This window comes from Propithecus coquereli, unplaced genomic scaffold, assembly GCF_000956105.1.
Source record: "Propithecus coquereli isolate 6110/MARCELLA unplaced genomic scaffold, Pcoq_1.0 Scaffold45, whole genome shotgun sequence".
Lineage (NCBI taxonomy): Eukaryota > Metazoa > Chordata > Mammalia > Primates > Indriidae > Propithecus > Propithecus coquereli.
This window is the reverse complement of record NW_012150285.1, coordinates 9,989,201-10,008,327: the sequence shown is the minus strand read 5'-3', so window position 1 is coordinate 10,008,327 and position 19,127 is coordinate 9,989,201. Positions and strand designations below refer to the sequence as shown.

At 35.4% G+C, this 19,127-nt stretch overlaps 1 protein-coding gene across 1 annotated transcript in view; it reads left to right on the top strand.

Annotated features, from left to right (window-relative positions):
* The window catches only part of GPR158 (G protein-coupled receptor 158), a 193,124-nt gene that overhangs the window by 162,618 nt on the left and 11,379 nt on the right, over positions 1 to 19,127 (top strand). Inside the window, exons 5-6 of the mRNA XM_012654864.1 lie at positions 2,501 to 2,739; positions 16,369 to 16,507. Of these exons, the coding sequence (XP_012510318.1) occupies positions 2,501 to 2,739; positions 16,369 to 16,507 (378 nt within the window). The remainder of the gene's footprint in view (positions 1 to 2,500; positions 2,740 to 16,368; positions 16,508 to 19,127) is intronic.

Below are 19,127 nucleotides of genomic sequence, written 5' to 3'. Positions count from 1 at the left end.
TAATTATATTTCAAATATTCAAATTAAGAGTGAAGCTAGAATTTGGAATGGTTTTCTCTTTTTCTGTCATAGCCTAAGTATAGAAGACCAGAAAAATGGGTCAGGTTCTCTCTTGAGAGTCTAGTCATTCAAAATTTAGAGTTCATCCAGGTACAACTAGAAACAATTATGTGTACACAGCAACTGCAAGTTTCTCCAACATAAAATAAGATGGGAACAGACAAAAATATTAATTTTCCAAGAAATTTCTCTCATGTCTAAGGTAGAATTCTTGACTCTTCTGTCTGCTGATTACAGTGGAAGCCTTCTTACCCAATATAGTTGGGATTAGTAATTGGTCCATTCGTTGATAAAGTTTTTTAAAGCAGAAAGGCATTTAAAAAGTGTATAGATATTGTAATTTAAAATACACAAATAATCATTCACCAGTCTTTTTTAAATAAGTCCTCTTTTTTGACTATGGGTTTGATATATAGAGTTTATTATTCTCTTTCTAGCATGAATCACCAAAATGCATTACCTACTGCCTTGTGTTGGAATAGATAACATTGTGTTCGTGATGTTGGTTCTTTAAATAGGAGCAAAAATCTAAAGAATTCTTTCGAAATAATCTGAGTATAGAATCTTTCTAGCTTTTTATGTTTATTGACCAGGCCTAGATATTAAAATTTCTATACTTTCTTCTAAGTTAACATTTTATTTTAATTTCTTAGAGTCTTTCCAAAGCATTCAAGATGGATTTTGTTTCTCAATCATATATAATTATTTTATTTAATATTTAATTAAATTACTCATACGATAACAACTGGCATAATTTGGCAACAAACACAACATAACAAGTAACAATTAAACTGGCTGGAGCAAAAGTGCTTGAGGTGCACTAAAGAGTAGTAGCAAGTCATCTGCCAGTGTTAACGTTCACCATGACATGGACATCCTCATATAATTAAGAATAAAACCATCCTTATATAAGGAATAGAGATTAACTGTGAATCTGGGGAACAGGTTAAATGGAGAGTGGTTAGGAGATCTTCTATTATACCCTTATTCAATACTACTATCCTTCTGACATTGTTCCACAGAGAAATTGAAGGCACGTATTTTATTCACAATTGAATAACTTCACCCTCTGGGTTAGCTGGAGGACAATAGGATTCAAGATATTGAGGGGAGCATAAAAAGGAATCAGTTACAAAATAACTTTCTTTACTGGATGTGTTGTGTTAATTGAAGTAGAGCTGACAAAGGTCTATGTACAGATGAAAAAATATAGCATAATACAAGTAGGGTATTTCAGGTGTATTTGCTTCATTTCAGGATTTTTGGTGATTTTCATTAAAAATTCATATGGCTTAAAAACTGTTGAAAGAATGAATTGAAGGAGGGAATAGAGAGTTGGGAAAATGCTTTTATTTTTGTCTTATGGAAATTGACTATGGATACTCTCATAATATCATAAACCATTCATGGTGGTTTATATCAAATTGTAATTTTGTGACAAAATATCAGAATGGGTGCAGGGCGTTAAAATTAGCTGAAAATATTCTAGAGATGAAATTGAAGATTGGGTGGATGGAGGATCCCTATAGAAAAGTTGGATTTGTCTTCACGCAGTATTTAGAGATGGAACAGTTCTTAGATATCATCTAATTCAGCAGTTCTCAACCATGGCTATTTATCTGACATATACAGGATTTTAAAAATCACATTTCTTATAGGTCATCCCAATTTTCTTCCTTAATGCAATGATCTTATTCAGTTAGCCTAGTGTTTAAATTTTCTTCTCATTTTTTTATGATTATTTCATTATTATTTTTGGTAATGTGATAAAATGACCATGAAGGAAGGTAATATGAAATGATTTCCAGAAAATACCTTTAATAACATTCTACTATAAAAAACAACTGGTTCAAGAAAGTTTTTGACTTAGTATAATATTATAAATTCCAACTGCTTATTTTCAGGACTATTTTTTTTAATCCCCCAGAAACCTTATTTGAACAATGTTTGCCTGCTGATCTTTCTAAAGTCCTGAGAATTTTCCTTGAAATATTAAGACATGCTCAAAAGAATTCCATTATATATGAACCTATTGACTTAATGGCCTCTAATACTGTATATCAGTGTTGCTACTGGAAGATAAACTAAAATGAAATTAAATAAAAATATAAGCAATATTGTTTCTGTTTTTTTTTTATGTTGAAACTGCATAAGCTGGGCACAGTGATGTGCATCTGTAGTCCCGGCCACTCAGGAGGCTGAGTCAGGAGGGTCACATGATCCCAGGTGTTCGAGGCTGCAGTGAGCTATGATCATGCCACTGCACTCCAGCCTGGGTGACAGAGCAAGACCTTATCTCTAAAACAAAACAAAACAAAACAAAATTCTGCATAAGTGGATTTTGGTGGGTATAAATTACACCTAGAAAAATAAGTTAGTTTAGAGTTTTAGTTTTCGAGTGTTAGGTTTGCCCTCACATTTTGAACTTTTGCTTTTCTAGGGTTCTGAAGGTGTTTCTTTCACGAACAGCCCAACGAATTCCATATATGACTGGTGGACGGGTCATGAGGATGCTGGCAGTAATACTCTTGGTGGTGTTTTGGTTTCTCATTGGCTGGACTTCATCTGTATGCCAGAATTTGGAGAGGCAGATTTCACTGATTGGCCAGGGGCAAACATCCGATCACCTCATCTTCAATATGTGCCTCATTGACCGCTGGGATTACATGACAGCAGTTGGTATGTGCTTACTTGTTTTCTGTGCTTGTCTTACCGTTTTCTCAGTAGCATCATAATTGACTTCCTTAGTAGCCTTACAAGACTCTTTCACGAAGCCTAAAGGAATTTCACCTAATATAGTTTTAGTAAAACAATATGAAAATGATGGTAATGACATATGTGATGTAATCTTTTTCTGGACGTTCCATTCTTTTTCAAAGGTATGTAGCTTTCTTGAGAAAATGTAATCAAATAAACCAGAAAGGAGAAATACAGTGAATAGAGACAACTTCTGTGCACAAAGAGACTTTCTGCTTTGCATCTTATCAGTTGGGCCCCATTTGATTAACTATAGCTATTTTCTTGATTTATTTCTTTAGCTGGGAGAAAAAAGGAAGTGTACTGGTATTGTTATATAGTTTTGGCCCCATGATATATCTGACTTGGTATGTAGGGCATTTTTTGTAAAGAGATTGTCTCTGCAAAATTTCTGATTAATCTGTATTTCCTGTGCTTACCTCTAAAGATAATTAAACAGTAATTCTCCAGACGCTCAGTATTACACAAAGACTACGCCGTGCTACTTGCAGGTAGTAAGAGTTAATGTGGCTGAGAAACTGGAGAACTTAGAACCACCTCCTGACTTGGGCCCAAAATACAGCCCAGTGTTTTGAAAAAAGAAGGAAAATCCATAGGAATTTTTCTATTGTCAATATCAGGCTATTTTAAGCTAAGTCTCTAAAGATACAATAAAAGAATGAAAATAACCTTTGTTTTTTTGTTGTTGTTCCCCTCAGTAAGCTGCAGGACAAATCTTAATTTTATTTGGCAGGTATAAAAAATTAAAACATGAATTCAATTCTCATTTTCTGCCTTCACCACATTTAGCAATTGTTGGTTGAATATTCACATCTAGTCTTTTACTGGAAGCTAATAAAATGTGTACTTAGTTTATAGTTCAAATGGAGGAATATGTTTCTGGGCAAGATATTTTAGGAATCTTATAGGCCTGATATCTGTAATAATGAGGTAATGTGGGTACAAATGGGAATGGTTATAATGATAACATATAAAGTTTATTATATTTGGGGCAATATAACTATCAAAAGATAAAGTTTAGAACTAAGGTAGGAAGAAAATCTGATCTTGACTTTAGTCTGAATAGAAAAATTAAACAAATTGTATAGATACAAAATTTCTACTCAATAGAAACCTCTTGACATTATTTTATACTCTTCAATGCAAGTTAATCAAATAGGAAAATCATTTCCTTATATTACTATGAAGAAAAGTCCACTAGATTTTTCTGTTTTACAAAAAAGTAATACTCAAAATATATTATGACACAAAGAAACAGATAGTATGCCCTATTCACCCAGAATTTTTTGCATTTTTTTACACATTGGTTTTGAGATGCATTGAAAACCTTTTTAAACTTTATTTTGTAATCTAAAGAAGATCACATTTATGATTTCTAGGTAGAAGTATATAGGAATATATAATTGATAGTAACCTTCCTATAAACTACTACAACATGTTAGCTCTGGTAATATACTTGTCCTACAGTGACATAACACAGTCCTCTTAAAAAAAAATGTCAGGATACATGATTTAAAACAGGAGCAAATATTTGGAATTAGGACTGTGTTGAAAAATCTGAGACATGCGGTTGTCATATTTTTTTTTCACACTACCCTACAGCAATTTTCATTTATTTCTCTTTTAGCATGTAGCATCAAGATATTCTGTACTTAACCTCTCTTAATTTAATGTTTTCGAATGTGTTAGCATAGGCCTCTTTTCAGTTCTTTTTATATATTTTTATAGTTAATGTGTTTACCATTATATTTTTGATTCTCAGGCTGTTAATCAAGAGTAAATTCATACATCTTCAGTCACCTAGAAAATCTGTACTGAAAGCTAAGTTATTCCCTGGTTCCTAAGTGGAAGTGTTTCCATGTACGGGAGGGGCTGTGGTAGGAGATAGGTTTTACCTTAAATATTTGTCAAGAAGTTGGGTATACTTACATCAGTGTCGGGCATCAGTTTAGAAAAAAGAAAAAGCAATGGTTAATATATTAGTAAATCTGCATTCTGGATTGGCTTTGCCTGTCAAAAACAATCTATTCTTTTAAATAAATACAAAATAAAAAATCATTTGAGAGAGTGAAATACTAGTTTTTCCACTGAAGTAGAGCTCTAGTAGTTAGATATATGAGTCATAAATTTAAAAGTCTGGGTCTGTTCTATTTTTGCTTATTGCACAGGGCTGTTCTAAAACTGCTCAGATAGATGATTTTTCTTTGTTTCTTTGAAGAAATAATTTGAAGACATGGAAGGGGAAAAAATGAATTTCAGAATCCAATTGTCATTTATGTCTTTTTATAATTTTCAGTAATCTTGTTTGCCCTGTATAAAGAATTGTGCAATAAGCTTTAATGGAAAACAAATAAGGATATAAACACTGCAACTATGAAAGACAAATGGACATTGGACAATGTGAGAAGTGCTTTTCGGGCCTAGTAGCCAGTTTTTTAACAAATTATTTTATTTATCTGGTGGAAGGAGAATTTCAAAATTTGGGTGCTCCAGAACATTTCTAGATCAGATTAGAATTTCTTTAAAGATTTAAACAGCCATACCTCTTTGGGAATTATCTAAATCTATAATAAAGTAATACTATAGTACTTACATTGCTTGTCATTATATGACTCAGCACTTCAAATTTTTCTGAGTACATTTAAATATATTTTCTGTGGCTCACTAAAGACAAAAGTATTCTTCCATCTGTTCATCCCTCTTTCCTGTCTCAACCTAGTATCTATATGCTCCTCAGCAACATTGCCTACATTGGTCACACTGTATACCTGACACCTAACAAAGTATCTGCCACTTGTAGGCTCTTGATTAATATTTGCTGAAAAAACAAAGAATGAGCTCAGCTCACTTTGTCTTGTGATGTTTCCTATGGTCAGAATTAGACCATTATGAGAAACATATTAAAGTTAATACTGTAGAAGTTACACAGTTGTCCCCAAGTTCATTTCAACGGTAAATATGTACAGTCAAATTTTGGGAGGTATTTTTGAGCAAATTATATAAACTAAATTGATAATTCCCAGCCGTTTTATGAAACCCTACCTGTGACTTCTCCAACAGCCAACATATTAGATGGGTGAAAATTTGGCATGGTAAATTGAAAGTATAATTTAAAAAAAATTACATAGTATAATTACAGTTATTGAAGTAGAATAAAATTGATTTGGTTTTGATGAAAATTTTTATTAATCACTATCCTTCTAGAACTATGTAAAGCATAAAGGGGCTAAGACTGGAAAACAGTCTCCTAAATTAATAAAGAAAACAAATAAATATCCCAATAAAAGGATGAGTAAATATCATACTCATTTTGAAAAATTTTGGTAGTACAATTGCCAGATTTTTTTCCTAAATCTAGCTACCCTAGTTGGTAAGTTGGTAGTCAGTTTAGGGTTAAAACTTGTCATATTAAAAAGTCAAAACTTTATCCCCCATGAGTGTCCCAATTGGCTGATACAACTTGACAAATAAGTACCGTTGACTTTTCATGCCCAAATTAACCTTTATAATTTCACCCCTAGGATCAATTAGACCACATCTTCACACCTAGATTTAGATATCCCAGGCAGGGAAGGTCCTCTAGTATAGGGGATCCAAATTTGAAATATGTTTACTTAATGACACAGGTGATGATTTAATGGAGTTCATCTTTTGATATATTTAATTGGATAGAACTCAATTTCTGATTACACATTTAGAACATAGATTGAAGACACTGAAGCAGTACCAGTGACCAAGATAAGTTAGAATAAGTGGGCAGATTCTTACCTACAAGAAACAACAAGACTGCAAAAAATAGCTGATAAGTCATAGAGTCAAGGACATTTATAACTTCCCTTCCATGACTAAATTTGTGTGCCAGACTTCCGTGTTGACCTAGGCATGCACTGAACTGTTTTCCTGGTTACTTCCTGAGGTTAGATGATGACAATCTAATATGATAAAAAGGAACATCATTGAGAATAGAGCTATTTTACTGCTTTTTCTAACCTAGCACAAGAATATATGCAGAAAGCTCTAAACTTCTATTTATCTTCTATTATATTCCATTATTCCCAACTCTTCTCAACTGCATTTATCTGATGCAATAACTATTTCCTGACAAGGAGCCTGTTATAAATTAAGTTCTTTCTCCCTCCAGCCCCCATCTCCTCATGGTCGTGAAAAATCCTCCAATACATGAGGTGTCATATGGTCCTGGAAATTCTTTACAGCTTGGTATCATTTGTTATATATTTTATTCACAAAGTTGGAAAGAAAGACATACAGAAAAAATAAGCAATATAAGGTATGATAGGCTTGAGTTCACATCCCATTTGGTAATTTTAAAATATTTGTGCTTCCAGTGAATTCCAACATTGAATACTGTTCAAATGTACTAGTTTCCCTGGATTTCACATGAAAGATTGTTTTTACAGAAACTATAATCTTTACTTTTCTCTTCTTCATTGACACACTCTTCCTCTTTGTTCTCCTCCTTCCTAGTATAACATTTTAAACACACAAAACAGACAATGTGTTTAGTAATTTAATAAGTCATATGCCAGTGTTTAGAAAGAACTGAGAAAAATATAGTAACTCTCTCACTGAGTTATATAAGGAAATTCTACAATAGCAGTTGTTTTGGAGGATTTAAATACTTAATTACCCCAAAAGATGAGGCTTTATTATGACAGGTGAAATATGATTTAGCACCATTCAATGAGTAAGAATTACAGAAAGTAGATCAAACTTCCTCTTCATCTGACTTAGATTAATGTTCTTGAATTAGGTTCATTACATACATTTTCTTTTATTCTAATGTACTGTGTGTCTTAATCCATGCTGCATTACTTATTACCATTTCTTAACATATATTTTTTATTTTCACTCAAAGGATAAAACTCTGACCACATTGACAGTTTGTCTTGGCTTAGGCTGTATTGCTAGAAACTACACATACTTTTTGAAGCTCTTGCTTAAGTGCTTTCTGAATTAATGAAGTGGGGGTTATTTTCTTCTTTATATGCTGCTCTTCTGAAAAGTGCATCACTTCTTTGAGGAGTAATTATTTATATGATGCTAAAGGGCAGAGAGAAAGAATAATTCATTTATACCTTAATTTTATATTTGTAGTACCATTTTTCTCTTTTAGAAGTTACAGAAGTTTTCTCCTGGGTTAGGGATTGTCTTAGGACAGGGGTTGAGGGACATGGAGCCACAGTTACTAAGATATCTCTGGTGACCACAGTTTTTTCTGTGGAGTTTCAGCTCCCTTGTGGAACCCTAGAATTTTAAAGTGGGGAAAAAATAAGAAGGAAAAAGAGCTCTCTTTTGTTGTTTGACCAGAGAAACTCCATAGATTAACTCAATTGTCAGCATGATTTAGGTAGTTCTTTTCCTTATATTAAAAAGAATATTTGTTAGCAAAACAAAACAAAACAAAAAATATGATAGCTTAAATAACAAGCTGCTAATCCATAAGGACTACACATTCCAATGTGTTCTTATAGCCCCACCAAATCTGATATCTGCAGTCATCTTAAAGAGAAGAACCTGGTGCTATCATTTCCTCTGAGATTAGATACATATTAGAAAATGGAAAAGTAGAGAGATTGGCAGGTTCTTCCTGTTTAAGCTCACTGGGACCCATTCCTGGTAGTAGTCAAAACCCTGGGATAACTTAGGAAAGGACAGAGACCACTAGCCAAGAGAACAGCAGGTTGGTAATGACTGCACGCATCCCTCACTCACCGTCAAGCAGTGTCCTGGCCAAACCTCACTCAGCAAAATTGTCTCAAAGGGTTGTTTTTTTTTTTTTTTATTTCAGCATATTATGGGGGTACAGATGTTTAGGTTACGTATGTTGCCCTTGCCCCCCCTCCCCCCAAGTCCAAGTTTCAAATATGTCCATTCTTCGGGTGGTGCGCATTGCACTCTTTGTGTATGCAAATACCCGTCCCCTCCTCCCTTCTTCCCCCCTCCCCCTTCCCCCCTGCCCAACATCCAATAGATGTTATTCTATATGTGCACTTACGTGTTGATCAGTTAATACCAATTTGATGGTGAGTACATGTACATGTGGTGCTTGTGTTTCCATTCTTGGGATACCTCAAAACATATGAAAAAATGCTCAACATCTCTAATCATCGGGGAAATGCAAATCAAAACCACAATGAGATATCACTTATCTCCAGTGAGACTGGTCTTTATCAAAAAGTCCCAAAACAATAAATATTGGCGTGGATGCGGAGAGATAGGAACACTCATGCATTCTTGGTGGGACTGCAAACTAGTGCAACCTCTGTGGAAAGCAATATGGAGATACCTTAAAGAGGTACAAGTAGAAGTACCATTCGATCAAAGAGTTTTATAAGCTATAAATTTACAACAACTTCCAGGGAGGTTAAAATGTCTTCCTAAAAATGGCACTGGAAGTATAAAATAAAGGTATAAAATAAATTAATTTATCCTTTCTCTTTGCCCTTTAGCAAATAACTACACTTCAAAGAAGTAAAATAGTTTTCCACAAAGGTGGAATATAAATAATAAATAAATAAACAGCTCCCACTGCAATCTGTATAAAAGCATTCAAGTTGGCCCTTCAAAAAGTACATGTTTCTAGTGAGGTAGCCCAAGCAAAGGCAAATAAATTGTCAAAGCCGTCGGGCTTTTATAGAAGATCAAAAATTAAAAATACATTTTTGTAGTGGTAGCAAGTGATCCCAGATCCAGCTCCCTCCCCAGACAATAATGCACATGCGCATGGCAGGGAGAGGGAAGTGGGAGGACACAGCTTGCTGCTCTGATCTTGACCGAGTGCTCTCAGGGTTCTCTCATCTTACTCTGTCCTGGTGAGCAGGTCACGGTTCCTGATCTTTAATGTGTGTCCACAAGCTGTTAAGCATCTGAGTTTTGCTAAAGTTCTGGTACCCGCATCAAACTTTAAAAACTCTAAATGTGTATGCCAGAGAGAGAGAAAAGTATACTTTCTCTACCGTTTCCACTTAAGATGCAGTGGAAAATGAGGAAACAAATTTGGTCCAAGTTCTAGAGATGTGTGAAAGGAAGCAGCGAAGCAAAGCCAGCCTGCAAATGTGAGACCATTCACAGCAATCTTCCCCGGGAGAGCACCCTCGCAGTGAGTGGGTAAGAGAAGAGGATAATCCAGTCACCGTGTGACCCAGGATAGTTGGTGTGATTAACCACATTATCCGCCGATATTCCCAACAGTATCTCTGATCCAAGCTCAAAACTTCAGCATTCAGAATTGTGCCTCTGGCCTTTTAAAAGGAGTGACAAATTCTACAGTAAAACCTTCACAAATGTAGATAATATACAAAATGCATTTAACACAGTGTCTGGCACATTCAACAAATGTTAGCTATGAAATCAGGTTAACTGAGGGGACAAAAAGTGCTTCTGAGGAGAACTTCTTTAATTACCACAGGTTATTCAATTCTAATTAACATGTTAGTTCGAAATACAAACAATTGCTGCTCGGAAAAATATTTATTTTCATCAGTGGCATAACAATGTTTCCAAAGGTTTTGTCTGTGCCTCTGTTTGTAATAGTACAGAAGAAAACCTCAGCCCAAGGATGTATATAGTTTAGGGAGCACCCGTCAGATGCTGAAAGATGTGGGTTCTGGGCTTCTGTCTGCTGCTCACAGGATGAGCGCAACCGGGGTAGAGCAAGGTTCTGGAAGGCATGTCCCCTGAGCCCTCATGGCTCCCTGCTTCCCGAGAGTGAAGAGGGGAGCAGACATCCTGGTCGCCACTGTCCCCGTGGTGAAATACACTGCAGTGTCCACCTTCTTCTGCACGTTTCTCTGTCCCAAAGCTGCATAAACTGATTCAGGGCCAGCAGAGTAACAGCAGCTCACCAACCACCCCCTTCCAGACCACATAGACACTCAAAAACGTACCCCTCACCACATGGTCTAACAAAGTCACTTCTAACTTTAAAAGTCTTTCAGAAGTAGCATTCTCGCTGTTTTAATCACTGTAACTCTCATAATTGTCCTTATTTCAACCCAAGAAAAGGCAGATAAGTCTCCAGAATATCAAAGCTTCTGTATGCCGGCTGGAATTTGAGACATCCTCAAGCATTACTAAGATGTTTGATTTAATCCTTAATGATGACCTCTGTGCCACTCACCTGATTACTAAAACAAAAATGAAATGAGTTCTCCTGGGTAGAGTTGTAAGTAATTTTTTACTTTGACCATGAATTCTCTAAGTGGATAGGATTTAGAGAAAAATGGAAGAGGAAATTAAAAGAAGCACTTGGGAAGTGAAACCTAAATGTTTTATCACTTGTATATTATTTATGCCATGTAAAAAATAATTTTTTAATGGGGCTGAGTTGAGTAAAATGTGATCAATACAGAATGCCTTTGCAACATGGCAAAGCAGGGTACCACAGCTTGAGCGTCATTTGTGCTTTGAGGTTGTTTTCCTCTCAGCTCTTGTGGGTGGTGTAAGATCACAGAGCTGGGGCATCTTCACTGTCAGAGAACTGATATTCATTCTCATATTCTTGCTTGGCCCAGCCTTTTGAAAAAATAACTTGAAATTACTTTCATTATGGTGTATTAATTTTTAAAAGGCTATGGTAGTTAACTTGAACTTTTAAACTGTTATCCCTCATAGATTAAAAATAACACACTTCAGTTTTCTGAAAGCCCTATTTGGATCTTTCAATACAAATGCCATCCCCTTTTTAACTATACTCATGCCTCCCATCAAAATCATTTAACACTAGAAATTATTTTCTAAAGCAGAAGCATAACACATATTTCAACTCTCACGCAATAACACTGCAAAATTTGGTAACATCTGCATATTTCCTTTACTAATCGCAGTGTTAGTCTGAAGTTAATTATATGAAACTGATTTTTTCCCAAGCCCAACTTTTATATATCACATTTAGTTTAATTGGTACTTTGAATAATAAATTGTTTTTTAGCTAGAACATATTGTTTGATGTTGCTAATGAAATGATTTTAATGTTTAGCTTTGCTATTATGAGAAATCTTATTTTGTCCTATATTTTTAAATATAATTCTCCATTGTAGCACACTAATTAACCTGATAACTACTTTCCTTTTTTTGAATCTTCAGTATAGCATGATATAAAAGCACTGCAGTAAGTAAGAGGAGATACTGTTTTTATAATGCAGCTACATGTGAATACTTCAACTACAGCATATTTTTGTGCTAGTGTTGCTTAATAATATTTTCGCATTCACCATTCTTTTGTGCCAAGCACAGTACCACACACTCAGTAAATTCAGGTTGCCACTGTTAATAATAAAGCCAATATGATCTTTTGATCACTTATAGGCCTATTTAGAAAAACTTGAGACAACATAAAATTTAACAAAGTTTATCTGGGCAAAGAATGATTCATGAATCAGGAAGCACCAAAACCAAAAGGAGATTATGGGTTTCACTGTAGCAGCCTGAGCATTGAGCTTTTATAGGCTGAATATGGAAGCAAAGTTTAAAAAAAAAAAAAACAAGAAAGAAAAAAGAAACTACTTGATTGGCTAGAGCAAGGTGTTTGTCTTAATTGGGTATCACCCAGTGGGAGGTCTAAAGTAATAGAACCAATCAGTTTGTCTATGATTGGCTGAAGCTTCATTCAGAATTAATCAGTTACAAGGAATGCTTCCACCTAAATTTCTGTTTGCTTGCTTAAGGGTTCCAGGTACAGAAACAATCCTAAGCTGATGGCCTCTTGCTTATTGTGCCTTAACAGGCCCTGCAATGTTAAATGGAGTGGCAAGGTAACAGAAAGTCTGCATCTCTAATTATTTTGACATGAAACTAACATCATTTAGAGTCATGCAATTCAACAGATATTTATTAAATCATATCTATGTAGGCTCAGGACCATTGCTTATACCTATGTGGGCAAAGGGAGAAAAAATAATTGAAAGACTCAATTCTTGCCCTGTAGGAGGTTATAACTAGTTGGGGAATTGGGGAGGGAGGAGGTAACTAACAAGACCCCATGAACAATTTTCTTTCAATTGTATATTATATGGCATTATTCTCCACATTGTGTTGTGTGGAATGTTACAAACTGTAAGATGTTAGAGCAAAGAAAACTCAGGGTAGTTTAGAATCATTTTAGGAGGCTTTGTGGTACAGGTGGGACCTGAACTGGACATTGAAAAATTAATTAAGATTTGGAAATGTGGATAATAGGATGTTTCTGGTGGGAGCAATAGTGTGAGCAAAGACTCAGAAGCAAGACTAATCTTTGGAGTGTTCAGAAAACAATGGGACCTTCCAGGGAAGCTCAAAGAGTTTATGTCAGGGAGCACTAGGAGATCATGTTAGATATATATTATGAAGTCATATTATAGAGGGCTAGGAATGTCAGGACAAAGCATTTGTACTTGAAAGTCAAGGACATACGTTCCCTAGCAGAAACCCCACCTTGTAGTCTTCATTTAGGGGCAGGTATTATTTCTAGGATCATAAGTAGGTATCAGTGAATCTTCTAACAGAGATGTGAATAGCTTAACCCAAATGCAGTGGCAAGAATTTGGACAAATCCTGGTATGATCGAACTGGAGTTTCAGAAAATATAACCAGTTACTGTTATGAAGAATGGATTAACACAGGGCGAAGCCAGGTTTAGATGCACCCTTCAAAAATAATTTTGACAAATAAGGAGTGAATTAATAGGGGCTTAGGCAAAGATCATAACTGGGAACATTAAGAGGAATGAAAACATATGAAAAGTAACTCCAAGAAAGAAATATAGAAATGAAAGGTGGCTCTGAGATTTTAAACCTGAGTAAAGAAGGCAACAGTGGTTCCATGGAGAGAAATACAAGAGTTGGGAAAGGAAATTATACATAAGACCTCAGAATATCCTGATTTCCTTTTTTCAGTCCAGTAAAGCTTCGCTGGAAACAATATTCACAGCATATGGCCAGCAGCCACCATACTGAATAATTTGGACCTACACTAAATCTCACAGCGAGTTTGGAGTGAAGTTTATTTTTTCTTTGGCTTCTGGAACATCAGGGTTTTAGAGTAGCTCCTGAGAGATTCGATAATTGAAACACTACCTTGTGATTAAATGCTGGTAGGAATACGCTGAAACTTTGGGAGGAAAAACACCTTGGATTTTGGATGGATGATCAGTCTTTCGAATGGACATCAGTATTTCAGTTTTTAAGAAGGTAACATCTAAGTAATGCGTATGATGAAATGTTTTCTCCAAATTAGAGCTTTCTTCTTATTAATTAGATTGTTTTTTCATTTATTTTTTGTTTGTATATATTCATGGAGTACAAGTGCTATTTTGCTACATTGACACATTCACACACTGTGGTGAAGTCATATCCTTCAGTGCGTCCATCACTGGAGCAACACACATGGTATCCACCAAGAAACCTCCCATCCTCCCTCCCTGCCCCTCAACTCTGAGTCTCCATTGTCCATCATTCCACACTCTGCTTCCATGTACACACATTATTCAGCTCCCACTTATAAGTGAGAACATGCAGTATTTGTCTTTTTGTGTCTGGGCTGTTTCACTTAAAATAGTGGCCTCCAATTCCATCTATGTTGCTGCAAAAGACATGATTTTATTCTTTTTTATGGCCGAATAGTATTTCATTGTGTATATTTACCACATTTCTTTATCCAATCTGTTACTGGCCTCTGAGTGGAGGTTTTTCCAAGTTCTTGGTGTTTGTCACAGAAAAGAATTTTAGGATGCACCATGTAAGCCAAGCAAGCGAGAGCTTTATTGAAAGCAAAAGTACACTCTCAGGGAGGAGCGTGGGCAGGCTCAAAAAGAGCAGCTGCACTGAGAGGAAGTGTTTTAGATCTTTTGTAGTCTTACTAATTGGGGAGAGGAATATTCCAGGCCACAGGGTTGACTTTTACTGAGAATTTGGGCAGTAATTCCTAGAATTGGCTTCCCTCCCATTTTCATACTTATTTGGTAGTTTTGGAACTATCATGGTGATTTCAAGGGCAGAGAAAATTTAAAACCACAAAATAAATAATGTTGTAATTAGCCAAAGTTCATGTAAGGTGGCAGAAATAGCTGACAAGTTGGTTCTTGCCTGTGGTTATCAGCCCCTCTAGTTAGCTTCTGCTTGAGAGTAGTTTACTTTCACACTTGCACCTGATCTTCAAGCCCCTGTGTCCAGTCTCAGCCCTGTCTCCTACTCTGACAAATATTCTGTTGATGGACACTTAGGTTGATTCCAAATCTTTGCTATTGTGAATAGTGTTGCAGTAAAGCATGCAAGTGCAGTTATCTTTTTTATGTACTATGTACTAGGATAGATACCTAGTACTGGTATTGCTGGATCGTATAGTAGTTCTGTTTTTAGTTTTTTGAGAAATCTCCATACTGTTTTTCATAGAGGTTGCACTGGTTTACATTCTCACTAATAGCATATGAGAGTTCCCTTTTCTCCACATCCTCACCAATATCTGTTATTTTTTTGTCTTTTTAGTAATAGCCATTCTGATTCGTATAAGATGATCTCTTGTGGTTTTAATTTGTATTTCTCTGATAATTAGATATTATCTTCCAATAAGGTCATGTCAATAAGACAGATAAAATAGGTCGTATGATTATTGTTCAAAACAAGTTAAAATAGCAGTGCTTAGTTTGAAAAAAAGTCAAATGAGAAGTTTAATAAGACGAACTATTTATTTAATAATTACTATGTGTCAGAAACTATCTTAAGTGTTTTATATCATAGTTTGATTTAATTAGCAAATAATCCCATGAAATATGTATTTTTATTATCCTTATTTTCCAGATGAAAAAACTGTGGCCAGAGAGGCTAAATAAATTTCCTAAGATTATGTATAGTTAGGTATAGAGCCAGGTTCAGAATTAGGTCTAGTATGATTCTGAAGTCCTTATTCTTAGCTGTCACACTGTGCTTGTCTTTTCTGCCTTCAGTGATCAAACAAGATGATTGTAAATTTTACTAAACCTTTCAGGACTCCACCCACAAAAGATATGATTTCTGTCATGTGCAAAGAAATAATGTTTCCTGTATAAAATATGCCACCGAATGCTTAGCAAGCTGTGTTTTGACATCGCTGGCAATGGATATTGATATCTTTATTTGTTGAACTGGGCTCAGTGCCGTAATAAATTTCTAGAAGCTGCATATAAACATATTATAATCCGTGTGTTGCCTTGATGAACTTATTGTCACCCAAATGATCCGTGAACATCCCAAACTTAGGTTGGGAATGTGGAAAATTATTTTACGATTGTTTTAGGGGAAATTCAGGTATTAGCAAAAAATTCTGAGATTCCAAATGTCCAAATGCTGTTAAAAACAATAACAACAACAAAGTATACCTTTGAAAAATCTATGCACTGAATAAAATTTAAAAATAAATATATGACATCTGTATATGTATGTACATGATGGTGTATATGCATCTATTTCTAACTAAACTTCTGTTTTTTTAATAGGCACAAAATGCATGCTAAGAACTAAAATTTTATTTTTTCTTCATCTATAAAACTAATGAAAAATTGTTTGTTTTGTCTTCTCACAGCTGAATTTTTATTCCTCTTGTGGGGTGTTTATCTCTGCTATGCAGTGCGGACAGTCCCATCAGCATTTCATGAGCCACGCTATATGGCCGTTGCAGTTCACAATGAGCTCATTATCTCTGCTATATTCCATACAATTAGGCAAGTGATCTGTACAGCTAGTAAATAACTATTTTATTTTTCTGATGTGTTGCAATTTAAATAGCAAAATTGGATAAGATACATAATATTATAGAAAGACTTAAGAAAGGTAGTATTTTATAAATCGACTAATTTCTTTGTTAGAGAAATGACAAGTGAATAGGTTTTTTTCTTAATTCTGTTCTTAGTTTCTTCTGATATGTTTATTGCCTTCATTTATTTTGAAGGTTAACTCAACGTTATTGTACTATCCTGAACCACTTATGGCAATGTAATTAGATATTGTTTATTATATGTAACACTTATTATGAAGGTATAAAGCAATATGCACATGCATTACAAAGTAGATATAGATAACTCATCTGTATTTTCATTCATGTTTAGTATGATCGTTTATATGTTCAAAATCTTAATATTCAAATAGACAACTTACATGTGTGAATTGTGCTGAATTAAAAAAAAAACTACTTCAATCTGATGACTGGGTTATTATGTACAATAGGGTTTTGTTATTATCACAGACTTAGCAATGAATTTCTCAAATAGGAATGTATAGCCTGGCACTCTGTTTTGTGATTATCCCATGTATCTCTATAGCAGATGAGTTCAAAGGAGGAAGAAAGTGGCTTATGATGAAGTTAACAAAATGAAACAAGTATGACTTCTGAGGAATTTTCTATGATTCATATTTGAAAATGAAGTGAAAATCTCAGGGCAGAACTGAAAAAAAAAAGAATCCTATCATTTGAAAAGCAGCAAAAAGATATCATTCAACTGCTTGACAGATGTTGAAAGTTAGGACACAGTTAAGAATGTAATTAGAAGTTTCGAGTATATGTCTTTGCCCTCAGTGGAAACAAGGAGTCCCTCTTCTTTGGCTTCATTCCTTTGTTGGCCGTCAGACGTCCCTGGAGATCAGTGGGAATGGGAGTGGGGCGGGGGCCGGAGGCTGTGGCCCTGTGGAAGTTTCACAGGACGCTGATCATCTCTCTCTGGAGTCAACAGTCAGAAGATGATACCTTGCACCGTCAGGAAGAGATGATGCCGGAGAGCAGTTGGGCCTTAGGCACAGCTTATGCTTTTTAGACTTTTAAGTAAGAAAAGAAGGTCTATATGGTCTGACAATCCTGGAAACTCCATCAGGAGGCCAGGAGTCAAGGGAATTGGCCTTCTAGCTTTGCCTTGTCCTCTCTCAAGAGAGAGTGGAAAGAGAGAGAGAGAGAAAAGATTAGAAGACAGAGGAAAGATAAGAATGAGATTTAAACAAGGAAGGAATGTTTTTTCAGCTACTCAGACTAGAGGTCTAGGAACTGAGGGGGTTGCCCTTGGTCCACAGTGTCTCGAGCACCAAAGAACACTTGCTGCTGGGACCAGAGCTCCAAAAGCCTTGACACTTTTCCCAGATCGTATTCCAAGTAAGGCTACTTTTTTCTTGTTTCCAGATTATCAAGCACATATGTTTCAAGATCTAACAAATGTGCTTTTTTTATGACCAGTTACAAGTTAAGTATTGTATTAAACCAACTAGAATTGCAAACCTGTAAGAAGGCTTCCTACAGATGAGTTTAAATGCCTTCTCTCGTCATAATGTGACTATGTAGTATGAAGGATTGTCCACTTTTGTTCTGCAATAAACTGCTAGATTTCTTAGAAGCAAATTAATTGCCCGCATAATTATGTTCAAAGATTTAATAAATATTTATCTTTTTCTACCTTAAGATTTACCCTATTCAGTTTTCATTATTAAATTTCTTTTTTCAATAGATTTCAAACTCTAAAGTGGCCCAGGTCCTTTCAGAAGTAGACATTGTAAATTATTGTATAATGAATTTTTTAAAAACTATAATAATGGTCAGGTGGTGCAGTGGCTCACGCCTGTAATCCCAGCACTGTAATCCCTACTTTAACTTTGTTTAACCAGCATTTTCCAAACTTAATTGACCACAGAATCCCCCCAACCCTCACTTGACATCTGATAACAGCAGCAGCGCTTCAGAAAATACTGTTTTCATACTGATTCAAGGGGACAGGAGATATATATTAGATACTGAATGAAAACCACTTTCCTACTTCACTTTTAATCTTTCCTACAAAGCCCTAAAGAACCCATCCAGCCCGCTAGAAGAGTCACATAAGTAGGAGCTGGGTTCATGCAGACACGCGCTCTGACTGGGCGACTCACGTTGAACCTGACGGATTTGGTGTTGACTAAACATGGCATACTCACAAGATCAACTTTCTTCCAAACAACCGTGTAGAATCCTATCAGTTTTGAACAGGGAGAACTTCCAATGGTAGCAGGGTGACCCAGAAAGACTTTGGTAGGCTTAGATATTTTCATAGACAAGCCTAACCAAACCTGAACGAGAAGCCCTACGTAAGTTCCAAATTTGACCTCCTGTATCTTTCTACCTAGACCAGATTGGATCAGATGGTGATATATTGGCTATAAAGAATCATAGACTATATTAGCTGCTTTCTCTTAGAAATTTAATTTGTATGGCCATAAGGGACCAAGGAATAGAATTATAGTTTAACACAGTAAATCTACAGAACACTGATTTTAGGGGAATGGATAGGGGGCAAGTAATAGGCAATAATAATTAAAGAAATCTGACAC